The sequence below is a fragment of the Pinus tabuliformis genome, chromosome 3_2, assembly GCF_031772625.1.
Source record: "Pinus tabuliformis cultivar Carrire ecotype Pingquan chromosome 3_2, CPIR1, whole genome shotgun sequence".
NCBI lineage: Eukaryota > Viridiplantae > Streptophyta > Pinopsida > Pinales > Pinaceae > Pinus > Pinus tabuliformis.
The window spans coordinates 902,314,009-902,340,678 of NC_142302.1; the positions used below are offsets into that span (position 1 = coordinate 902,314,009).

The 26,670-nt window shown below is 38.4% G+C and overlaps 1 protein-coding gene and 1 long non-coding RNA gene across 2 annotated transcripts; one reads left to right on the forward strand and one right to left on the reverse strand.

Moving 5' to 3' along the window:
• Positions 1–1,622: 1,622 nt before the first annotated feature.
• Positions 1,623–4,511, reverse strand: LOC149183530 (DNA-directed RNA polymerases I, II, and III subunit RPABC5). The gene is made up of 4 exons (XM_089417173.1): positions 4,354–4,511; positions 4,147–4,205; positions 2,125–2,219; positions 1,623–1,937 (listed from the first exon to the last, which is right to left on the reverse strand). Exons 1-4 carry the CDS (start codon positions 4,387–4,389, stop codon positions 1,912–1,914), a joined length of 216 nt encoding a protein of 71 aa, XP_089273299.1. The 5' UTR covers positions 4,390–4,511; the 3' UTR covers positions 1,623–1,911.
• Positions 4,512–18,538: 14,027 nt separating this feature from the next.
• LOC149183531 (uncharacterized) lies at positions 18,539–19,940 on the forward strand. Its single transcript, XR_016257710.1, has 3 exons — positions 18,539–18,805; positions 19,374–19,417; positions 19,727–19,940. It is a non-coding gene; the product is annotated as an uncharacterized LOC149183531 (long non-coding RNA).
• Positions 19,941–26,670: the final 6,730 nt, after the last annotated feature.

Sequence of the window (26,670 nt, forward strand, 5' to 3'; positions counted from 1 at the left end):
ATCACAGAAAAAGTGCAAAACGAGATCCAAGAGCTAGAAATCTATAAACGCGCTACACCCAAAACTGGGAATCGGGAATCGGGAATTGAGAAGCAACAGTGACACCAAAAGAGGTCGAGGAACAAAAATAGAACTGGTCATGAAAATTGGATACAAGTACCCAAAACCTGGAAAATAAGTAAAATTAGGACAAAAACCATTGACACTGGAGAAGCACAAAGAATAGATGGAGAGAACAACAAAAGTAAAACAAATAAACTTTCTTAACCCGGGAAAAACCATAACTGATGTTTGGTTGAATCTAGAAACTTGCACTCACTACAGAGTTTTCTCGCAGCTGGACAACCTATAATCCAAATCAAGAATGAAAGGAAATAGGAATTAAACTCCCCCACCGAAAAGGGGCTTTTAAAGAAAATAAATAATGGTGAGGAGGCTCTCTTCAAATAACAAAAATAAGGGAAGAAGAGATGAACATGTAGGAAGGATGCATATGTATAGCCAAAGTTTCAACCAGCAATCTGTAAGCCTTAGGCTTGAGGGATACTTATGTATCGTGGCTTATGTATTGAGGTTGAGGAATATTTATTTTCTAAAATCTCCCAAACTCTTTTGACAGGACAAGGTGGAGAAAACCACAATGAGAATGAAACTCGGGTGATCAGCATAATACTTCATCAACAAACGAGAACCCTGTTGGCAAGAATAAAATCCATTATTTGGTAAGGGATTGGATCTAACCATTGGACAATATTAGTTTACACGGGAAGCTCTCTCCAACTGCAGAAACACCAATAACTCAACCCCAATGCAGATAAGATTAAACAGTGGTGAACGGAAGGTAATAACTCCAAGGAACGAGGATGTTTATTAAGAACAATATACTGTTACTCGTCAAAGATAAGATCAAAAAATGAAACGATAATATGTATTTGGTAGCATCTTAAAAGAGGCATTCATTGGACAGAGAACCGACCACGATCCAAACTAGAATACAAAAACATGTGGTGTTAAAACAAAAGGGTCGTACCAATTCATAGAATTACAACGGAGGAAATAAAACATCAGTAAGAATATGAACAAGAGAGACCAAGCAAGACCATCCTCTCCTGGGACTAACCACCTGAAACTTTTCAAGTAATAACAAACATATACACAAGGTCTTGTTGATGGTAGCGTACTGATTGATAAATATAAACTGCAATAGGGCAGCCAATGATGCAGCCATATGATTCATGCCCCCCAACGCAAACACAAATTACTTAAAATCATGAGATGGTGAACAAGAATCATCTTACTGACTATTTATTCAAAATCTCATGGGGTCATAATTCATTCCAACAAAACTGTACAAACAGTGATTATCAATTTTCAAAAGAAAAGCATGCCAAACTTTTGCAGACACGGCTAAAATTAACTGAATTCAGGGCTGCAGAAAAATAACGATTGCTAACAAACCCCTCAATTTCATGACCTGGGTAAAAGATTAAACGGTGTGCATTCAATATGCTAAAATTAACGACTTTGAATAACTAGATCAACATATTTACAAACCTTTCATCACAACCTTACTCTCTGTCAGATGAACAATGGCCTATCATCATACAGCGCAGTCCAACACGGTACTGGAATATGCTATTTATATATTCATATGTATAATATTCACAAACCATCCATAGATATGACAATATTTCATATATTGGGAAAACGTTCGCATAATAACCATTAACTTATGACTAATTTGTCTCCATCACAAGAAGAGTGACCTATCATCATTGAGCATAATCCAACATGGTAATGGAATATGCTATTTATATATGCACACACGTGATACTCTTGAAGCCATCTAGCAATATGAAGACAAGTCCAAAAATATTAGGGGAGTTCTTCCATAACCGTCCAGAAATTTTACTAACTTGTTTCACTCCTCTCTAAAGCTGCAAAACAAAAAAGCAAAGATAAGACTATTGATGAATAAACTTAAAAGCGAAGATTATAAAAATTGATGGATAAACTTGAGTGCAATTCGTGTTAAAAACACAAATTTATACAAAATTAAGTGAACTAGATATGACATAAAAACAACAGCGCAAGTGCCGTAAATATTCAAAGCATCAGACATACTGTTGTAATTCAAAAGCTTCTCGATGAGATCAACATGAGTCATCAGCATACGCCTACAGCAGTATCTCACCAACCCCAATGCATCAAGAGCGTCCCTAAGCAATAGATTAAAAAACCAGTGAAAAAATAAGCGGATTGTAATGAAAAACAGATATTTTTTATTTAATGAAAAATGGAATTCTTGCTCTCAATACAAAATAGTAAATACTAAATGGAGACAATGGCATAGCCTAATGTAAAATACAAAGAAATTCAAATAACATAAGCGTAACAAATGATTTCACTACAGTTCCGAACATCGTATAAGACTTTCTCAGCTTAGAAAGTATAGTGAATGAAGATGTCTGGAGTACAACTACTCCTTCACTGTATGACATTAAACATAGTGTATGCCGGAAAGAAATTGAAGAACACTTAAGAATGTTTCAAGTATACATTAAACATAGTGTATGCCGGAAAGAAATCGAAGAACACTTAAGAATGTTTTGAGTATACATTAAACATAGTGTATGCCTGAAAGAAATCGAAGAACACTTAAGAATGTTTTAAGTATACTCTGATTATCACCTTGTGATACAATATTATCTCCATCAATGAGACTGAATCATAACTATAAAATCACAAACACTGGGAAGGTTAAATGGGAGAGTATTTAGAACCATATATTCAGCTTCTTTGAAAAGTATGATGGACTAACAGAAAAGGGAGAGTATTTAGAACCATATATTCAGCTTCTTTGAAAAGTATGATGGACTAACAGAAAAGGGAACAGCCCAAATCAATTGTACAGGTCGACTATTGGTAAAGTGGCCAGTTTTCTTAAAAATAGTGTTAAAGCCCTGTGTTTACACTGTTAAGTTTCAAAAACACGACAGTGACATTTCAATCTAGGAGTGGTTGAAAAATACTACGCATGAGCTCGAGATGATAAATAATGAACCTTAGAAACACTGAGCAAACTTGTGATGTAGTCCAGTAATACCTGACATACACCAGTTTAGAATTATCTCATTCAAAAACATCTAGAAAGTTGAAAGGGGTATATATACAATCATATATAAGAGAGTGAATCAAACTATTAATAAGAGTTAGCTCCTAATGGTACGGATGGAAAGACTGCCCAGCATTAGATCATCCACTTTGTACTTTGTGAAAGATAACAAAAGGCAGAACCATGTTTTCTATAGAAAAGTAATCTGAAAACAGAAAAGTAATCTGAAAACAAAAGCTTCAAAAACATATTAGTAGTAGTAATTGCAAGGTTTTGATGGTGCTGAATCCATTTTCAAATTAAACACTCCGACCGTGAGATTTCTTGAAAAATCACTAACTTGTGAGGCCATAAAAATGCCTCACAAAAATGATAGGTCTCAAAAGACATTAAAAACGCCATTAAAATGATAGGTCTCAAAGGGCATTAAAAACACAATAATCGATCAATAATAAATGGAATAATGTGGAGAATCAGCTCGCCGAGGGTTGTGTTTTCTCTATTGCCATTTATATTTTATGTGAGCGAGCTTTTCCATTTGCCCTGGAATAGAACTCACTCGGAAGCGAATAAACCGCAAGTACTTGCAGGTCTGGGTCGCTGCTGGCATGTTTAACTTGCCTGCAAAGACTCATGCTGGGGACCCAGTTAGCTCAGCTTAGCAGTGATGCCAAGCAGAATATGCCTTAGGAATACAACGATTCGGCATTTTTTTCAGTTGACATCATGGAAGAAACCCAGTACAGCATTAGGGTTTCAATAGGAAACTAGCTTTCTCCTTAAGGTGGTTCTGACATAAACGATTACCCCAGGGTTGTGTTCGGATTTTGAGATAAATTAACAGACGCAATTCAGTAAAAAATCATATCAGGTATTAGCACGCTGTGCCCTTTATTAAATGCCTCCCATCTCAATTTTAAATATTCATTTAATTTTTCTACCAAACCAGATCAGACAGTAAAATAAGAAAAAAATGAAAGATGGGACACTAGAAATCAAGTCAAAGCATCCGGAATAAGAATAACGAGTACCCTTCAGTATAGTCGGCCTGCAGAAGGTCGAGGTATGTGTCCCATTTGTTCCCAATCACCTGCGCACACGGATAAAACCCAAAAACCGAGCTTAAACAAAAATGCCAAGCCTATATATAAGAATACGTGCTCAAATTTCTGAAAACATAACCAGCTGAAAACATACACGCAAAGAACGATTTGAAGAGAAATTGAGTATTTAATTACCTTTCCGCAGGTGAAACATCGAACGGGGATAATCATTTTCACAGATCACAGGGAAGCGGCCACTAATGGCTTTACTCCTCTCTGTGATGAGCCGAATATGCAGACCGCCGAATACGCAGACCGCTTCCACTACTCCTTGCTGTTTTATATAGTTGACCGCACCTATTTTGCTAAATAAATATCATATGTAAGAATTTAGGTTTTTGGTAACAAATATAAGTTTTTAAATTCGGAATATAATTAGGAGAAAAAAAAGGGGGAGGAGTACATTATGTTTTTTTTGAGTGGGAGGAGGAATTACCCACAGTTTTCGGATATTACATTATTTGGAATATAAAAATAAATAAATTATTATTATTTTAAATCTAGATTTTTCATAGTTAAATATATAAAAGTATTGTCCAGAAGCTTCGTGATCATTATCAACATTATTATTAAATAATAATAATATTATTATTATTTAAAATGTTATCAATAATCAAATAATAACCTTGGTTTAGACCAATTTTGACTTAAAAATAAATTATTGTTATGGTTATCCTTGAAGATATTTATTTTATGAAATAGCAACAACAAAATTTATTAGTAATGTGGATATTTTATAAAACATTTTGGTACGGCATTGGGGTTGAAGATTCATATCTGTAAGCATTTGATTTTAAGTTTGATCTCCTTGTAATACTTGTGTATCAATGTAACTCCACATATAATAGTATAGGTTGAACTTTTTTGAATAATGTGGTTGCTTTTTCAAACATCGTGACATGTCATTTTGGTCAAGGACTCATAAACTATAAGTTGTTAGTTACAGGTTTGATCCATCACCTCCATGGTGCCCACGCATGACTACAACTCCATGGGTTGAATTTATATCACTAACATGGATATCTTGTTGAATGTTCAATGTTGTGTTTTGGTTAAGGACCCATGATCATATGTAGGTTTTGAGTTTGATTTCCTCGTAGTGCCTATGCATTGCTACAACTCCATATATAATGACATGGGTTGAATTTCTACCAACAACAATAGTGCCTTGTCAAATGCCTCATTAGACAATTTTGACTAAGGATAATAGCCAAAAGCATTTGGTCTTGAGTTTGATCGCCCATAATGCTTGCACATAGTTGTAACTCCATGGATTAAACTTTACTAATAACATGGGTACTTTATCGAATGCACTAGATTGGCATTGTGGCTAAGGCCCATTGATAGTCGATCTTAAGTTTGAAGCTCCTACAATAGTGCACATATCTCACTACATACCCACATACAACTTCATAGATTGAAATTCTACATATGATATTGGTACCTTGTTAAACACTCTTATATAGCAATTTTGATTAAGAACCCATGAGGAAATCTTGAGACCTAGGATTCACTTAATTAGTTGAACCATGCACATAAAGTATGTTGCCAACAGTGAGGCCACAAGACACGAGTTCAAATATAGTTAAGTTCTTCAAGATTACAAGTCATTATTATGGTTGGCAATTCATTCACCCTCCCTCCAGATATTCAAGGAAAGAAGGGGGAATCTCGCATGGTCTTCCTTGCAACCAAAAAGTAGTTGGTCTTCAATTTGATCCCCTTGCAATACCCATGGCAACTCTATATACAATACCATGAGTTGATTTTCAATTAATGACAATGATACCTCATCAATTAAGAACACATGTCCATAAGTAATTTATCTTGAGTTAATTATAAAGTTAACTTTTTAAGATGGAGGAGCTAAGTGTTGGGTATGTATTATATTATTTGCATGACTACCTCCACGCATTATACATTATGTCAAACACAGTAAGTGGGTCACAGGGGGGGGGAGAATCCCATTGTCCTCGGGGGGTTTCAGGGCAGTGCCCTCGAAAAATTTTGGGTTTGCATCCATTTGGTGGTTTTCGACACACAATTTTCTCCTTTAGCAGTTTTGTGGTGCATGGTGGTTTATTCCATAGCTTCATAGTTTTGACTAAGAACTACAACTGTATTCTAATCTAAGAAAAATGAAATTGTAGTTTATGGATGCCTCGTGATTTATATATTGTATTGTAATATTGTAAAGAAGAATATGCTAAAAAATCTTTTTGGTTTTCTCAATTTGGGTTTCTAAGGTAAAATCTTTGTGTTAATGTGTGTGTTTGCCATTGCATTTTTTTCTCTTTTATCAAGAATTTGTTTGCAGCAATTAATTATAGAGGGTTAAAACCTACATTTGGTATAAGAGTAGTTTTTGCTTCAAGGGGATGCTTTGTGGCTAAGGGGTTTTGCTCAGGCCTATGGTGGACCCAATTATAGTGGGAGATTTGCATAATCAATTATTGTGGTGAAAAGATATGGCAAGTAGTTCAAAGATGGAGATTGAGAAATTCATTGGGCAAAGTTTTGAGTTGTGGAAGCACAAAATGGAAGATATGTTGGTGGACAAAGATTAATGGATCGTTATGGATTTGGGTATCATACCAACAAGGATGTTAATATAAGATTGTACCAAGTTGGATCATAACACAATACAATTATGTCTTTTTGATTTAGTTTATTCAATTTTTCAAGAGAATTTACAACAAAAGGATTGTGGAACAAGTTAGGGACTTTGTATCAGTCTATGACCCTGGTGAATAAATTATTCTTACAAAAAAATTTGCATAACCTAAGGATGAAGGATGGAGACTTCGTAAAAAAACATGTGTTTGCCTTCAATATTATGGTAAGTCAGTTATTATGTGTTGATATTAAGGTTTCAGGTGAAGATAAGTGTATCAATTTTTGTGTTCTTTACCAGACTCGTGGGATAGTTTGGTTGTTGCCATAGGTAGTAATGTAACTATTTTAAGTTTCGAAAAGAAAAAAAGTCACATCCTTATTATCAGAGGAGATGAGACAAAAAAATTATGGAAATTCAAAACGCAAATGTCTCATTTGTAAATGGACACTCCCATAATAGAAATAAAAATAAGTCCTGAAGCAGGAGATCTAAATCTAGAGGAAGATCTAAATCTCTAAGAAAATTTGTAGAGGTATGTTGGAGATGTGAAAAAGAATGGCATTACAAGAAAACTTGTAAATCCAAAATTTCTCAGAAAGGAAAGGGATCTAATGGCGCTTCTTTTATAGAAGCAATAACCTCCTCACATGAAGGAGGGGATGCGTATTTGGATTCTTCAAGTACACATGTAGATCATGAGGCATAGCTAGTTAACTTGTGCACATCCTTTCATATGACTCCTCACAAGGAGTGGTTTTGTGTGTATGAAAGATATGATGGTGGTGATGTTTACTTAGGAGTTGACTCAATAGTCAGAATCATAGGACAAGGAAAATTCAAGTTGAAGCTCATGGGTGGAAGGATTGGAACACTCGCTAGTGTTTTGCACATCCCAGGGTTGACTAGAAATTTGATTTTTGTAAGTAAGATGAAGGATAATAAATAGGTGTAAAAATAATGTTTGAAAAGGAAACATGTAGGATGGTTCGAGGAGTAATAGTATTGTTGAGGGAGTTCTAATTGGAACTTTATATAAGCTACTAGGAAACATTGCTAGTAATGAGTGCAACAATTTATTTGTTCTTGAGAGTGGAGCAGAAGAAGGAAAAATTCCTATAGCCTTTGGAGAAAAGACTATGTTGTGGCATCAAAGACTAGGACATATCAGAAAGAAGGGCCTTCGAGTACTACATGGTAATGTAGAACGTATATCTAATTGCTCTCTGGATTTTGATTTTCGTGAGCATTGTTTATATGGGAAGCATAAGCGGGTAAGATTTTTCTTTAGTGCTACGAGGTTAGAAGGAATATTACAGTTGGTGGAAAGTGATGTGGTTGGACTTGTGTTAATTCCATCAATGGGTAAATCCATGTACTATGTTTCATTTATAGATGATTTCTCAGGAAATACATAGATTATTTCCTCATAAAGAAATATGAAGTCTTTGACAAATTCAAAGAGTCTAAGGCTCCCTATGGAAAATCATATAGAGAAGAAAATTAAGTCGTTGAGGACAAATAAGGGTGGATAATTATGCAAGAATGAATTAGAAGAATTATGTAAGAAGTGTGGTATAGCAAGGTAGAAGACTACTCCATACACACCTCAGAAAAAAGAATGAACATGACACTGATAGAGAAAGCAAGCAGCATGCTTAGTGGTGCGATGTTAGGAAAGGAATTTAGCATAAATACAATGGACACTACATGTTACCTAGTAAATAGGTTACCCTCGTCATCATTAGATGACAATACTCCACATGAGGGATGGATTGGTAAGAAACCCTCTCTTAAACATTTAGGGTATTTGATTGTGATGTTAATGTACATGTTCCAAAGGAGAAAGGAGTAAGTAGGATAAGAAAAATGAAAAGTGTATCTTTATTGGATATAAAGATGGTCTAAAAGATTATAAGCTTTGGAACCCAAGAACTAAGAAGGATGTGTTTTTTAAAGAAATCAAAGACGTTGTCAAATAGGAAGTCCTAGCCAGGGAGAAAGAACTAGAACCAGACTCTATAGAATAACAAGAATTAGAAGAAGAAGAACCACATACTCTGGTATTGAGGAGATCAATTTCAAGAAAGAAATCAACCAAAAAGGTATACTCCATCTGATTTATGTTCTAATTTTGCTTTGTTCATTATTGATTATGATCATAGAACTTTTGGCAAGGTAGTAAATTCATAGGATGGAAAACTCTGGAAAAATACCATGGTTGAAGAAATGGCATCCTTGGACAAGAATGAGACTTGGGATCTAGTGGAGTTTTTGGTTGGAAGAAATTTGATTGGCAGTAAATGGGTGTTTAAGAAGAAGTTGAATGCATAAGGTAGAATGGAGAATACAAAGCTCGTTTAGCAGCAAAAGGTTATTCTCATACAATGGGAATTGAATTTATTGATATTTTTTCTCGTGTTGCCAAGTTCGCTTCTATTAGATTTATTTTATCTATTGTTGTTGGTTTTGATTTTGATATAGAAAAAATGGACGTAAAGATAACATTCCTACATGGGGATCTAGAAGAAGAAATCTACATGAAGCATCTAGAAGAATATGTGGTGAAGGGAGAGAAAGAGTTGGTGTGGAGGCTGAAAAATTCCATATATGGGTTAAAATAACCACCAAGGATGTGGTATAAAAAATCTAATACTTATATATTGGGACTTGGCTTCACAAGGAGCAAAGAAGATCAATGTGTATATTTCAAACTGGTTGGATATCATCTTATTTATTTGGTCTTGTATGTGGATCATATGTTACTGATTGGAAATGTCAGGGAAATCATCTAGGAAGTGAAAGCTCAATTGTCCTCTAAATTTGACATGAAGCATGTCGGTGCTACAAATTTTATTTTGAGTGCAGATGGAACCCAAAAACTAAGAAGGATGTGTTGTTTAAAGAAATCAAAGATGTCAAATAGGAAGTCATACCAAGGGAGAAAGAAGCGGGAAAGAGAGTTTGAATTGAAGGATGATGAATCAGACTCTATAGGATAACAAGAATGAGAAGAAGAAGAACCACATACTCCAATATTGAGGGGGTTGATTTGAGAAGGAAGGAAGCCATAAAGGCATACTCCACCTGATTTCTGTTCAAATTTGCTTTATTTATTACTGATGATGATCCTAAAACTATTAGGGAGGCAATGGATTCAAAGGATGACAAACTCTAGAAAAAGGCCATGGTTTAAGAAATGGCATCCTTAGACAAGAATGAGACTTGGGATCTAGTGGAGTTGTTCGTTGGAAGAAAGTTGATTAACGATAAATGGGTGTTTAAGAAGAAGTTGAATGCATAAGGAAGAATGGAGAAATACAAAGATTGGTTAGTAGCAAAAGGTTATTACTAGGTAGAGGGAATTGACTTTGGTGAGATATTTTCTCATGTTGCCAAGTTAATTTCCATTAGATTTATTTTATTTGTTGTTATTTCTTTTGATTTTGAAGTAGAAAAAATGGGCGTAAAGTGCAATGAACCTCCTCTAACACGGAAAAACAAAAACAAAAATAAACTAAAGGAAATCAATTAACTATATAGGAATGTTTATCCCTTCTTTCTAAACTCATTTCCTTTAGAGAATTATTTACTTCAATAACTTGTGTATAGATATATACATTTTTTTCTATATTAAACAATAGTCCTTGTGATATTGAATTCTCACCTATTTATAATATCTTCTCTATGCAACTCATGTTTTGATACTTTGTTCCTAAACTACCACAATTGTTTTTATTTTGAACTCCCTAGACCCTTACTCATAATATGTTTGTTTTGGGCCTTTGGTAATCCACACCAAATTATTTTCCTCTTCACAGGATTTATATGAATTCCAATCCTTTCAGAGATTCGTGTATTAAATTTCCTTCTTACCGATATAATTATTTTAGTGTTCTCGTTGAATCAGGCCTATGAACTCTAAACACATTTGCCACTTACCTTACATGCCTTTTTTTTTTTTTTTGCTTTTTTCAGAACGAAAAAAGCATCATTGTATTATATTGAGACTATATAAAGGTTCCCGATAGTACAAAATTCCGCTTTGGAAGCCGGATGATCTTGATTTTGAAAACAAAAACTGAAGGATGATTTCCTTCATGAAGGGAAAGAAACCATCTGAGCTGTTCCGAAAAACAACAGAAAAAACAAATACCAGTCATATGTGCATCACATGCAGGAACATTTCTGATATTAAACCTAGATTTCAGAGATTACTGGACATCCATATATCATGTCATATACAAGGTTAAACAAAAAAGATGAAAAAAGAGAAAACCTGGAAATAACCAAAGGAGAGTTAAGATCCAGGGATAGAGAAGTCCTGGATAAAACAGGAATTCTCGCCATATATTACCTTCATGGACCAGGTACCTGATTCTAGAAGCAGACCTTCCTTTGACAGGCAGTCCGCTTGCTGATTCTGTGCACGGTAAATGTGTTGAATGGAGCAATCTCTCATGAGTCCCCAAAAAAACATAATCCTGTCCATCCAACCTGCGAGGTGTGGGCTCCTAATATGGCAAGTTCCCTTGACATGATCGATCATTGTTTTGGAGTCACCAAAAATTGAAATAGCCTGTATATCAAAAAAGATGCAGAAAGCAAGAAGACCCGCTAGAGCCCTCGCCTTAGCCATACTATTTGTGCCCTTTCCTCCATTCCATGAAATAAAATATTGAAGATTCTCGTCCATTATAATGTGAACCCCGCAGCCACAAGTATTTTGCTGCTCAGCACCATCAAAAAACGCTCTTGGGGTTCCTGAGAGATAAATTTCTTTCTCTTTTTTGTTGCCTCTTTTCATTTTGGGCTGCTTTTTTGGCACAGAATCATAGATGGATATGATATGTTGTAAAATAGTCTTGAGAGGGTACTTTGTTTCTTTGAAGATTTTGTTATTCCTCCACCTCCATGCACACCATAGGACAATAATAATAATAGATCTCCATGAATCTCTCTGCTCACTCCACCATTCAAAGGCTGCATGAGTTGAAACAAACACAACATGAGGGAAACCATATAGAATTGCCAATTCATGCCAGATTTGCTGAGTTGATTGGCATTGGAAGAACATGTGATAATTAGATTCCTCGGCTGATTCGCACATTGTGCATCTACTCGGCCCGTGCCAATTCCTTTTCTTTAGATTTTCCCATGTCAAATTTTTATTGTGGAACACCAGCCATGAGAAATATATTAATTTTAGAGGGCATCCTGTCTTCCAGAAGAGAGGATACTTTGTGCTAGAGTGAATGGTCTTTAATCCCATCAGATCTGTATAAATGTCTTTTACCCGAACCTGCAGGTTTGCTTTTGGCACCATCCAGATTAGGTGGTCTACTGGCCTTGAGCGATGAAAGCTGCAACTTCTCAGCGCTTCCTTTACAGAGTTCCAAAGCCTAGCCAGAGACTCTGGCATGCCGAGATCAATGGCCTCTTTCCAGAGAGGGAGTGGGCCTTTCCAAGCTGTTATGAGCTTGTCCCAAGTAAAAATACCATTTCTGTGGAAAAAGAATAGAAGCCTTTCGGGGATGGATATGCTCTCCCAGCCGCTCAATATGGGGTCTATACCAATAAGGATTCTGCTGCCAGATTGTAAGCTCCATTTCAGATTCTTTAAAAAATATTGCTCAATTTTGCAAAAACTGAGCCAAATAGCTGACCCATATGTGGCTCCAATCCTTCCTATTCTGAACCAGTATTCCATGTCTTTTCCTTTCATATATTTCTTTTTAATAGTAATGCTCCATGGCCCTTCCCCGAAAATTCCTCTCCACAGTGATTTGCATAGGAGTGCTTTACCAAATGCCCTCAAATCCAATAGTCCCCAACCTCCTGAGATCTTGGGCATAGATATCTTTTCCATTTTAGAAAGATGATATTTTCTCTGATCTGATTTACCACCCCATATAAAATTTGCAGATATCTTGTTCATTTTCTGGATGATACTTGCAGGGAGGAAGAAAATGTGTGCCCAATATACAGCCAGTTGCGTTAATACAGCTTGAGTTAGAACAATTCTTCCTGCCAGAGATAGGCTCTTGTATTCCCAAGCCGAAATCTTTTTGTAGTACCTATCTATTAACCACTGCCAGTCCACTTTAGAGTAACCCTTGGCTTTTAGCTGAAAACCCAGATATTTTAATCCGTCCTTGATCGATCTCGTCTCTATTCCAAACAACTCAGAGATCCATTCCACTGTTTCCATATTGATGTCATTGTGGAAGAGGATAGATTTTGCCTTGTTTATTTGTAACCCAGTAGCGCTTTTGAACCTATTCAGAATGTAATTGAGGCATATCCATGAGATCCTACAGAGCATTGCAAAAATGAGCACATTGTCGACAAATAAGTTGTGTGAGATGTTGTTGTTCCTGCAAATCTTGACAGGCCTACACCTATTTTCAAAGACCGCCTTGTTTATATGAAGGCTTAGAGAGTTCATTGCCAAGATGAACAGAAGAGGAGAAAGGGGGCATCCTTGACGAAGCCCTCTTTCTGCTGGAAAAAAAGGAGAAGGCATCCCATTAATGATGACAGCATAGTTCACATTTTCTACGCACGCCATGATCCAGCTAATGGAATTTGATTTCAGGCCGATCTTTGCTAATAAACATCTTATGAACCCCCAATCTAAACAATCATAAGCTTTTTGTAAATCAATTTTGAGAATGGCAGCATCTGATTTTTTTGAGAGCATAGTAAACAGGCTTTCTTGAGTATTGGCGACGGCATCCAAAATATTCCTTCCCTTTAAAAAAGCATGCTGATCCTTTGTAAGAAAACTGGCTAAAGTCCCTTTTATCCTTTCAGCAATAATTTTTGTGATGATTTTGAAAGTTATATTGCATAAGGAAATCGGCCTGAAATCTTGAAAGGAGTCCGCTTCCACTTTTTTTGGGATAAGTGCTATTTGAGTGGAGGATGTGAACTGATGAATGCTACCTAAGATTCTTGATGCTTCAACCATCCTCAGCAAATCTTGTTTGATGATATCAAAGAAGTGAACAAAGAATTCTATTGTCCAGCCATCTGGGCCGGGACATTTATCCTTTTTGAAGGCCTTCATTACTCCTAGAAGTTCTTCCTCTGTTATGGGCTGAAACAGGCTCTCATTTTTTTCATCATCAAACATTTGTGGAACCAGGTCAATACCCCATAGAATGTCCTGAAACCCGCATCCATCCCATCTTCTATATTGGCTTTTAAAATATCTTACAGCTTCCTTTGTGATATCTTGTTGTGAGAAAAGATAGCCCCCCTGACCATCACTTATTTTCCATATGGTATTTCTCTCGCGCCTGGAATTTGCATACTTATGAAAAAACTTAGTGTTCCTGTCACCTTCCTTGAGCCATATTGCCCTGCTTTTGAGTCTCCAAGAGACTTCTTCTTGCTTCAAAAGATTTTGTTTTTTTCTCTCAAGCTCTTTTATGCGACATCTCATGCTAAAAGGAAATGAGTTTGCATCCATAGCCTTGGAAATATTGTCTAGTTCCCTCTAAGTTTCTTGAAGAGCAAATCTGTTCATCTGTCTTTTTTTAAATTGCCAATCTTTGACCACCTTTCTCATAGCAGACAGCTTGTCTCTAAAAGTCAAAAACAGGGGAATCATGTCTTTTGCAGATAAATCCTTCCATGTTTTTGTTATGACTTCATTGAAGTCTGGATCTTCTAACCATATTCTACTGAATTTGAATGGGTACCCCTTTCTGAAACCTTTTTCCCTCCAGCTGAGATAAATTGGCCTATGGTCGGATATAAATGCATTCCCAATGGACGAATATGGCATGCCCATTTTATCAATAATGCTGACATGTACAATGAACCGGTCAATCCTTTTAGCAATATACGCCTCTTCTATTCTTCCATTGTCCCACGTAGGCATCATTTTGGATGGAGCTATATCTACAAGATTTCTGTGCAACAGTTCATACTTTATGCGATCTGCAAGCGGATCTCTCTTCCTGTAGTTTCCCCATCGTTCTTCTGAGCTTAGTGTTACGTTTAGATCGCCTGCAATCATCAATGATTCAATATCAACAATTTATAAAGCAAATATTTTTTCCCAGAAAGGAACCCTGTTCTTATAAGGGGCGTAGATGTTCAAGATATTAATGGGGCAATCTTTTCCTCTGATAGACGCTGAGATAAGAATGCCTGCAAAGCATTTGTAAGCTTTAGCTCTGATCCAAACAGGGTCCCACAAGACCGCCAGCCCCCTCGATAGACTCTTGGCCTCCGAAGCTACCATGTACCATGAGGGAAACATTTTCCTAAAATAGGATATGGACACATGATTGCTGTGCATGGTTTCTTGAATTAAAATAATTTTTGGCTGAGCTGAGTAGAAGAGATCCTTTAGCGCCAAAAATTTTAGGTCTGCTCCCAGACCTCTAATGTTCATAGATATAATGAAGGTCATTTGGAAGTTTCTCCAGCCACGCTTGCTCTAAGAGGCTGAGTCTCTGACATATAAAAAATGGGAACATCAACCAGGGATAAGTTCCTTACACCACTGTCTGCAGCAATTGTCCTCCCACTAAAATGTCTGCTACCTCCATTGTGCTTCTTTCTCACTGTTATATTTTTTGCAGAATTCGGGCTTATGAAAGGAGGGGCAGGATTTCTCGGTTTATGGATGGTCAAAGGTTCCAACTCAAGAGATTTTCTGCTTAGAAGAAAGTCTAAGTCATTGTCATACAGATTTGTTGGAGATGAGATAGGGGAATTTAGTGGGGTAATAGCCACCATTGGCTCTTTGCCTTTTGTGGATGGTGAAGAGTTCTTTTTGGGCATTGGTGAGGATGAAGAAATAAGAATGGGGTGGGATCCCATAGTGAAATCCTTGAAGTGGATGGGCGGCGGGGGAGGAACTGCTTTGTCATCATTCAGTGCCGGGATTAGCGCGCAAGGGAGATTTGGAGTCTTATTTTCAGCAGAGAAACCAAACTTAGCCGAGCTTTTAGGTTTGGAATTGAGGCCTCAAGAAAAGTCCTGACAGAGATACTGAGGAGAATGGATGATTTTGTTTCCCAGCTTTTTAAGGACTTTCCCATCCACAAGTTCCATCAGAGATAAACTAGCTGTAGGAGATGGGTTCTCCTTTTCGGTGAGCACGGGAGAGTCTGTCCGGATATTTCTATGAAATAGTCTACCTTTTAGAGCCAGATGCCGAGGGAAATTTTTAATTAGGTGTCCTGTCCTATGACATGCAGAGCATCTGAAGGGGATGCCCCAAAAATCCAGTCTTTGTTTTATTTTCAAGTCTCTCCAGGCAATCTCAATATGGTCAGGAAACCCCCCCCTATAGGCCTTTTCAATGAGAATCCACGCTATTCTCTTGTCTTTTTCCCCAAGACACCTTGGGTCAACGTAGACAAATCTTCCAATGGAATTACCTATCTCAGCTAGAGTCTCCTTGGACCACATCTCCAGGGGAAGGTTTGGGAGTTTTACCCAGATTAGGTTATTCGAAGGAGTATTTTTCAGAGGGTTGTACCCGATATACCACCTGTAGAGAGTGAGGAAGCTCCTTCTATGAACCCAAGGACACTTCAGAATGGTTTCTACATCACTGGCGCTCAAAAATGAAAGCAATACCACTCCTTCATGAGGTTTGAAATAATGGGGGTATATCCAATCAATGGTTTCCAATGAACCTCAAGCCATTTTCTCATCGCGGCATCATCCATTTCTGGAAAGTGCCATCTACCCACAAAGGCAAGGTCCTGTAGACTTTCAATTCTTTCAGTCAGGTGAACACTGTCCAGTTTTATTGCAGTAGGCGGGGGGGTGGTTTTGACAGGGTTCCGAGCCTTGTTATAGTGGCTTGCGTGTTCGCGCAATACCTTATCCTTCTGTAGGGGAACACCTTTCCTATTTACCTCCCAAGATGGTTGCTCTCTTTGAAACCCTTCCCTCTCCCTGTCGGCATCATACATCAAAGGTTTGACAACCACGTCATCCAGAGTTGATTGCCAACCGCCAGACAACGTGGCATCCCCCCATTCCTTCTTGGCCTGAATTGCAGCCCGGATCATGGCCTCCGTGGCCGACGCATCAGAGCCACCGTCCATGTGCCTCCAAAACCTTCTCCCTGTCTTAGCAGAAGTACCTTTGTCCTAGTTAGATTTCTGAATCGAGATTTTTGTACCAGAATTTAATCAACCTCTGACCGATTCTGAATGTAAAGCCTGGATGAGGTAAATGCCAAATGAGGGAAATTAAGTCACTTCTGACACTGGAGCTGGCGCCCGGAAGACTAAGGAAGGATGGTTCCAGATTCCAAGGGAGGTGCCGAAAAAGAAACAGCGTTTTGGAAAGATATAACAACTATGGATGACGACACTGCTTAAGGTGATTGACTGAAAAAGGATAATCCTAAATTGTTTATTCCCTCAAGTACGGGACACGTCATCTAAAGGACAAATCCCAAATGCCTATGAGATTTGAAGTTCCATTCCAGATTAGACTGAGAAATTCCGGTCCTGTGGAAAAGGTTTTCTGGTCCAGAAAACCAGGCTCTCTGATTGGTGGAAAAATCTACTGGCTACAGTCCATGGGAGTCCCAAGTCCAACAGAGGTTGAGAGATTCAGTTATAGGACGAAACTCATGAAACATACCAGCTCCTGTTTAACTGGATGAAGAGTCTTGGCACACTAAACAACAACAGTATATTTCAACAATACACCACCAGGCTCCTATTTTAAATCGAAAGTCTGTACAAGGTTTATGAATTACTATAAACTTCTTCAAATTGTGTATGATTGCCCAGAACATTCTGAATAATCCCAAACCAGAGCAGAGAAACTTAAAAACATACTGAGAAAAGCAGACCCTGAATAGATAAACTTAAGCCATGTTGGAAGTTCTGGATTCTAAACATGGAAAATCTCAGAAAATGGCCCAGAATATATAAAGACTCTCTTCCCATTTTTATATTTTAAAATGCCATAGCAAAATATTTTCAGAACAACAACAAACCATTGAGACTGTGCAATCTCTATAATTCAGAGGTAAAAACCTACATTCCATAAGCTAAATAGATACAGAAAAACAGAGGTTGCAAGGGACAAAGTCACTGACCTCTTACCAGGCGCATGCCGAGGGGAGAGCGTCCATTATCCTCCAACGAACCCGAAAACCAGTAGATTTTGAAACAAAGCAAAAAAACCAAAAGGATGGGGAAAAATGATAATCAGAGAGGGAACCTCAGCTCTGCATCTGGGCGCTTAGGAATGAAAGAAAGGCCAGCCAAAACTTTTCTCCCCTACCATAGAACTAGTTATATAATGGCTTCAAAGGACGATAGACCGGTGAAGAGAGGGGGAATGCGTGTCAGCCTATGGGTTAGCATGAATGGTTATAGACAAAAAGTCGTCAGGTGGCGAAAAGATTAAGCATGTCGACTAGTAGACATGCATGGATTTTCAGATTAAGCAGCAGCTTGAAACGTGGTGAAAACGAGCGCAAAACATGCATTGGTTTTACAGATTACCTGCTTATCAGTGATTGGCATGGTTGTGGCTACCTGAACTGAGACGACCTGGTTGGTTGCTATTCGGCTCACATCCCCGCTCGGCACACGCCTTCCTCGTCACCGTTTAAAGAATGTTTTTATAAAGCTAGTTTTACTAATTGTAGCTGTGAGGAATGATTACCTTACATGCCTTTACAACACAGCTCTGGTCATTGACGTTAAAAGTTTTTCAGGGTTTATAATTGTAACAATAGCCCCTGTATTTTTGCCTTCAACCAAACAGTGCTTCTCAGGTAATTCTTCGAGACATGATCTTAGTTAATTCTTATTTCTTTTAGGATTCTTCAAGTATAGAATTTGGGTTTTAATATTTGTGGCTTGGATTCATTCACATTCTTTCTCTCGAAGACACATTTTCATTGCAGTGATTACCGAGGTCCCAGGGTTTTCTACTGCTAACCTTTGGTTCAACGACTTCAAATTCCAGGTAAAACATATAAATTTCTCTCTTGCATATATTGAATCTCCCAATTCTATGTCACAGATTTTCTTTGTTATTTGGTTGCTTTCTCAATAGTTTCTCTTAGGGTTTGTACCCATTTCGTCTCTGCATTTTTCCAATCTTGGGGTTAGAAGTTATCGTTCTATCATATAGAATAAGCATGATAATACTACGGCTTTCCTCTTGGATAGGTTATTGTGCTTAAAATTTATTGGGATTTAGGGTTTTTCCTTAACCCTGAGAGTATCACAGTCACCTACAGGTCTCAACCTTGTTCTCTAAAACTGGTTGAATCTGTTAATATATAGAGAGAGAGAGAATACGAGTCTATAGTGCAAAACCTGCCTAGCTATGAATGGCTAGGGTTTATTCTCTCGGCCATACTCCTCATTTACCCAATTATGTATTGAAGATGCTCTCATTCTATTTCGTGATTGTATAGGTTATATATATATTTTAAAGGTTTTTTTTGTACTATAAACATGGTTCAAATTCTCTCTCTGTATACTCATTTTCATGTCTATATTGAATTGTTTAAATTTTTTTCTACAAGTATCGTTGAAGAATGAAGAATGCATGAACTGGAATTCATCCAAGGTAACTAATTAGTTATTATTCCATCGTATTCTCTTTTATACAAGTTTTAATTTTTTATTTGCACCATTATTGTAACTTTTTTTCAGAGAGAAAAACATCATGGATTATATTAAGAGAATATAAAGATCTGGTACATAATACCCATTATTGTAACTTAACTGTTAAAACTAATATCTCTAATATCTGTATACATGTTTATCTCTACGGGCATTCATTTTCGTAAATAATGGGTTATTCTATTTTCCTTCGATGTTTCTAGTTAAGGTGTTATTCTTATTTGACTCACAGGACATTCGATCTCTTTGCCAGGTTGATGCTCCTATGCATGTCTCCTGTGTCTGTGACTTCGTTGCCAGAGCTCTATTACACATTTATTTATAAAGTTCTTGAATGTATTTATAAACTCTCACTTCCAGTTATGGAAAAAAAATAATCTTCTAGAATTTTACGCCTGCAATTGTATTCTATCTAAGACAAATTTCCTTGAATGAAAAATAAATTAGCGTCAATCTTTTGACCCAAATTGCTACGTAGCAGTTCTTCCATTTAATATATTTGCATGCATTTGTTTTGAACGAAGAAAAACATGGTAGTAACTTTGTGTAAAACATTTTTTTGTATGAATACTAGTATATCTTCTGTTTACTTTAATAATTATTTCCTTAGTAATTGATGTTCAATGGTATATACTTGGAGTTTCTAGTTGTATGTTTTCTTCCGAATTTGTTATATTTAATTGAGAATTTTAGGTGTTTAACATCTCTTTAGGGCGTTTTGTCTTTAAATATATATTTATGAGCTACTGATTTTTACATTCTATTTTAACATTTTCTCTTACAAATAGTGGTTCTGTATAATGTAATTATCCTCTTGCAATAGTTAAAATTTTGTCTCCAGTTGAGTGAATATACATAAATACCTATAATTTGTTTTTCTTTTCATTACAGGAACTTGATGATACTTCTATTAATGTTTTCCTTCTCAATAATATCATGTTCTCGCCTAAAACTACACTATATATAGAGAGAGAGACTTTGAACATAGTTAGAGCTTCATTTATTATATATAACTATTTATTTCTTTAGCTTATATCTAGGTTCCTTTTTTCCTATTTAAGTCAAAATCATAATAGTTTTATCAGTAATCGTGCTCAACACATACGACTCCTCCAATGACTAAGCGATATGATCGTGTGATACAAATACAGGGAGCGCAAATTATAAAATAGAATGATTTTCATTGTGCGTGACAGTGTGATGAGGAGTCTTGAAAGATTCAACACTATTCTGATCGGAAGTGGAACTGACCTAAAGACTACGAGAAACTGGCATACCATTAGCTCGGGCTAAAGTGCCTCGACAACTTGGGGAAGTTCCAATTCACCAGAAGATGGATGATCGAAGACTAGTGGCTTAGAAAGATCAACTGTGGAAAAATCAGAATCGTGATCAAATGAATCAATGAAAAGATCACGACAGCCACGATTAGAAAGTTCAAGATTTCAAATAGAGGCATCCTCATGATCTGATGAATCGTAAAGAGGGGATGATGGAGAACGAGAAATGTCACCCTTTATATTTCTAGAAAGATAAGATGAGAGATTGGAGAGATCAGAGAAAACATATTTTCCCTCTCCGCATTAGGATGAAAAACTAGCATTCCACGTGTTCTGAGAGTGAATGGAAACTGATTCATCACAAGATTTAACAGGGATGACAGGATCATGGAAGATGTCAGGATAATGAGGGAGAGGTGTGAAAGGAAAATAATCATCCTTCATCGCAGATTCTTGTTCAGCTATAGGCTCCCACACATAATCATCGTAAATGATATCGTAAGTTGGCTCCTCAACATTAACTCCATTTGAAACTTGATCCTCATGAACATCAAAAGAAGGATACAAAACAAGTGAACACGAAACTCATAATCTAGAGGATCAATGGAACCAAACGATGGAGGACGAGGAGATAAAACTTCATCATAGCCATCAGATTCATAGTCCAAACCTGTGTTGAAATTCTGAGTATGTGGGGTGGGAGAAGATGGTGGTAGATTAGCGGGCAAATTCTCAAATTCTCCCACCTCAACCTTTGGAATTGGAGTTGTTTGATGAGAAGGGAACGGAGGGTCACTTGGAACAACAACCTCCCTCGTCACAGATTTAGAAGCTCTAATACTGAGGTATGTTGGGAGAGGTTCAAAAGATTCAAGCTCGTATAGATTTTTTGAAATGTGAACAAGATATAGGAATTTGTCAACCAAGAAAGACCAATCAACATCATCTTCTAGAAATTCAAAGAAAAAAGGAATAAAACGATCGTGAAAATTCTGGATAGATTGATCCAGGGGATCATTTTAGTGCTCAGAATTCAAGTGTGTGACAAAGCTTGAAACTTGAACGACTGGATAGATCTCGGCAATCTAAATCCAACGCAACTTGTTTCACTCAAAATTGATATCGTATGCTCCTGATATCATGTTTTGATTGATTTGCCAAACAGGCAAAATTTTAAAAGTTGGGTTGCAGGTACGCCGAGTTAGTAGTTCATACACTAACTAGGCAGGTAACTTGACAGGCTGACTATACATTTCAGGCCATTGGTTGCTCACCAAGTTTTCTCTGTTGATTGGTCACAATTTCATGATTTTTTTGGTTGTTGGTGTTTTCTATTTGGCCAACGATGGAGGGCCACATGGGCCAATGCTTGGTTGCCATGTGGCCTCCTCGGACTAGTGTAAAATTTTATTTGGCCTAGAATGGGCCTAGCAGAGAATGAACACAAGACCTGTCGTCGGGCAATGTGGGGTCTTACCACTCCGCCACGGGTGTTGCTTAACTCCTATGGTCTGAATACACTATTTAAACTTTATTGTAATGCACATTTGGGGTTGGGTCAGGGCTAAGCCCTAGCCCTAGTCACCACACCCACAGGAAGCAAGGGGTGAGACCAAGGGCAGGGCTTAGCCCCAGCCCCATGGTCACAACCACCACACCATAAGATAGCACCAAACCCATTGCGCAGAACCGACAACAGAAAATCGTATAAGGGCCAGCCCCCGAGTCACATGACCCTTAATGGAACCAGGAGCATGGAGGAGTTAAAGGGGGCCAGCCCTAGGTCACATTACCATCGCATGACCGTGGGCAGATAGTAGAGGGGGATCAACCCCTAGGGGACCACCCCCAGGCCACATGCGACCCATGCAACCACAGGTGGGGGCTAGATTGAAAATTTGGGCGCGCGAAGTTAAAACGCAGAATTTTAGGCACCATGCCCAAGTTTTATAGGCACGATATAACGAGTGCTACGTGTTGGGGCCCGACCGGCAGGTAGCCCCGGCCCTTGGGTACGTGACCCCCATGTGACCCTAATTTTTTGGAACTAGGCGTTGGAGGACTGTTTAACTGTCCTACAATGTTGCCCGTCGGATGGGATTGTAGGCCAAATTTGCGCGCCGTTCCGGGGTTGGAGCGCTCAAGCTAGATTAGGGTCGAATTGTATGATGACTCGCCATAGAATTGAGGAAAAACTTGTAACAGGCATAACTTTCTCAGTTTTTGGCCAAATGAAGTGCAAAAAGAACCCAGATGAGGGTTTCTAACAGTTATGGATCCATTAAAGACATCAATTTTGTTGTTTGAGCATTGTAAAAACATGTAAACACACTTTTGAGCACTTAATGAAAGAGGCCCTGCATTGGACGTTGGACCAGGTGATGTAGCCCGGGAGTGGGGTGAACTCTTTTATCATGTTTTGTGTTATGTGTTTCGGATATGGTTATTTGTCTTTGTTTGGTTGTTTGATCGAGGTTGATATTGGTGGCACTTGGACCCCCACCATTGTTTCTTTAAGTTTTTCAGTTTCCTTATTTGTAGCACAATTTACCATTTTTGGCAGTTTTTCGGGCCTTGAACTTCCGGAGCCATTTTGAGGCTCTAAACGAAGTTTTTTGGGAAAATTGGGACCAATATGCATTATCAATTGATGTTAGTAATTCAAAAGTTGTAGTCATTGGATAGATATTTTTAATGAGGTATTGTGCGCGTCAAACGAAGATCGTATGCCAAAGTTACGACCTCGGGAAGTTGATGTACCAATTTACCCACACGGGGCCCATAGTTTGACACTTCATCTCCTAGGGTTAGGTTTTTGGATGTTTAGGGTTTTCCATTGTTTCTCAATAATAAATAGGTCTTTAAGCCTCATTGTAACATAGTTTAGAGGCATGTATCTGCCACATCTCTTCTCAGAGATAAACTACCATCACCCGAGCTAGTCTTATTTTCATTCTGTTTGTAAGCATATTTCAGTATTTCATATTAATGAAATTAACTGTTATTTCTACTGCATCTTTGTATTTATGGTTATATTTGTAATTTGTTGGGTTCCTGTTTAAATCCGGATCAGTGGTATCAAAGTGGTTTGCATGTCCCCAACGAGTTCAGGATATAAGTGTTAGGGCTTGATCTGGTTGAACCTTTGCAAGATCAGCCTCGCAAACCCCGACAACCGCCCATGGGGGAAGAAAAGAAAGATGAGCGGGCAGGAGATTCTATCAAAATATTGTTTGAGGAGGCCCTCGAGAAACAAATGAATGTGATGATGGATAACTTTGCCCAAATCCTTCAACAGTCACCCACCGGCAGCGCATCCACATCCAGCAGCCACTCTGGAGGCTCCACGTACAAGTTTACTTTGACATTCCCATATTTGAGGGCCAAATAGATGTAGATGTCGTAGATAAATGGTTAAATCTTCCAGAAGAATATTTTTCTATTCATGATTTTTCCAACCGAGGAAAGATTATTTTTTCTCTTCTCAAAGCCGCCCCCCACGTCAAGGACTGGTAGGGAAACCTACTGTGGGTAGAAGGTTGAAAGTATGACCTCACTTTTTTCAGTCGCACCCACTTGGAATTCAATCCGAGATGCCATCAAGGAGCAGTACTACCCTGTCGGGAGTTATGAGGATAAATACATAAAGTGGACAACGTTGCGGCAGGGAAGGGACCAAGATGTGTCGGAGTTTGCCAATGTTTTTCATACCCTTTGCACGAAGTTGGGTATCAAGGATCCTGAGAAACTTTTGGTACTTAAGTACCACGGCTGCCTACACAGGTACATCCAGGACGAGATGAAGCTCTTGGACATCTCCTTGCTCGGCACGATGTACTGATACGCCATCAAGATCGAGCATAAGTTTAAACATAAGAAGCAAGACTTTGGATCTACGAATCCGAAGCAAGGGAAAGGTACCACCAAACCACAGAACAAAGGACAAAGCTAAGGAGGGGTGTCCTAGGACAACTCACTAAAGTCACAAGCAAAGAAAAAACCGTGAAGCCAAAGGAAAACACAAGTGAGTGTCGGGCCAAGAAATCACTGGTGGCTGAGCTGAAGGCGTCGGAATCAGATGCATGTTTTGACTCTAAGTCAGAACCCGACAAGGGGAATGACAAAGGGGAGAAGATTATTGATGCAGAGCCAAACACTACCCTTTCCACCCCGAAGATCCAAAAGGAGGAACCTGGAGATCTAGAGGATGAGGAGCGTCTCTTCCACTCCAAGATGTGGGTAAAGGGTTCGCCGCTACAGTTCATTGTCGACAACGGGAGCCAAAAGAACCTGATTTCGACAGAGGTCATGAAACGGTTGGGTTTACCAACCATAGCACACCCACAATTGTACACCATCAGGTGGCTTCACCAAGGACGAGATCTTTGCGTGAGCCATCAATGTCGCCTTCCATACAGTATCAAGCCCTTCGCAGATGAGGTATTATGTGACATTGCTCCCCTTGATGTTTGTGATGTATTATTAGGCCAACCATACTTGTGGAAGTGACATGTTGTGTATGACTCAAGGAATCGTGTTGTTATTGTTATTTTGGGGAATAAGTTGTACAGGATACTAGATGTAGCACCACCTATTGCCATCTCTTTGGTTACTGCAAAATAATGTGTTAAGATGATTTCCAAAACCAAGAAATTTGTTTTCCTGATGATACACCCTCAGGGAAAGAAGAAGACAGTGGCCACAACCTCCAAACAGGGCCCCTCCGCATGACAATAATAGAGGGAAAAGGTCGTGGAAGAGTACGATGACATCTTCACCTCCCTCGCAAGGGTGCCTCTGCACTGTCAGGTCAAGCACTCCATCGATCTGACCTCAAGTGTGTCTTTGCCTAATGGACCAATCTATCGGCGATCTGTTCTAGAGAACGACGAAATAAAGAGGCAAATTCAGGAACTGTTGTGGAAAGGTCACATCCGGCCAAGTTCAACGCCATGTGGGAGCTCGATCGTGTTGGTACAGAAGAAGGATGGGACTTGGTGACTCTGTATTGACTATTGGACGCTAAAAAAGATCACTGTCCAGAATAGGTACTCGATCCCACGGATTGATGACCTTCTGGACCAACTCAAGGGGGAAAAATATTTCAGCAAGATCGACTTGAAGTTTGGATATCACCATGTACCAATCGAACCCTACGTTGTATGGAAGACTGCCTTCAAAGCCAAGGAGGGCCTTTTCGTATGGTTGGTTATGTATTTTGGGTTGTGAATGCTCCTGCAACCTTCATGAGGCTGATGGATGACATCTTGCGGCCATTCACCAACTCATTTGTAGTGGTATACTTGGATGACATCCTGATCTTTAGCCAGAGTTGGGAAGAGCACCTCCACCACATCTGATAGGTTCTCCAAACACTGCGACAACACAAGCTGTGTGCCAATTTGGAGAAATGCACTTTTGGCATGACCCAGGTTCAGTATCTGGGATACATTATTGATGAATGGGGGGTGCATGTGGATCCAGCCAAGATCCAAGTCATTTGGGATTGGCCAGACCCAACCACTCTGACAGAGCTCTGTAGCTTTCTGGGTCTTGCCAATTTCTACCGCATGTTCGTGTTGGGATTCTCTCGTATCACTTGGCCCTTGAGTCAAGTCACCAAGGGAGGAGCGAAAGCAAAATTATTATGGTCTGAATCAGCACTAGGCATTCGTAGAGTTGAAGCATCGCCTCTTCTCTGCACCGGTGCTCACTTTACCATACTTGCAATAGCCATTTGAGATCGATATAGATGCCTCTGACTATGCTATTTGGGTAGTCCTTACTCAGCAGGGGCATCCAATGGCATATAATAGTGAGACACTTTCAGACAGTCCAGAAGTATCCCACTTATGACAAACAGATGTATTCGATTGTGCAGGTTTGCCAATAATGGAAGCATTACATTTTGGGGAAG

What these genes read in the sequence shown, in the direction of transcription:
- LOC149183530 (XM_089417173.1), bottom strand. Translation starts at nt 4,389, where the DNA reads ATGATTATCCCCGTTCGATGTTTCACCTGCGGAAAG. An exon ending in GATGTTTCACCTGCGGAAAG is followed by an intron (nt 4,206 to 4,353) that starts GTAATTAAATAC and finishes CCGTGTGCGCAG; the next exon opens with GTGATTGGGAACAAATGGGA. An exon ending in GAAGCTTTTGAATTACAACA is followed by an intron (nt 1,938 to 2,124) that starts GTATGTCTGATG and finishes TTTGTTTTGCAG; the next exon opens with CTTTAGAGAGGAGTGAAACA.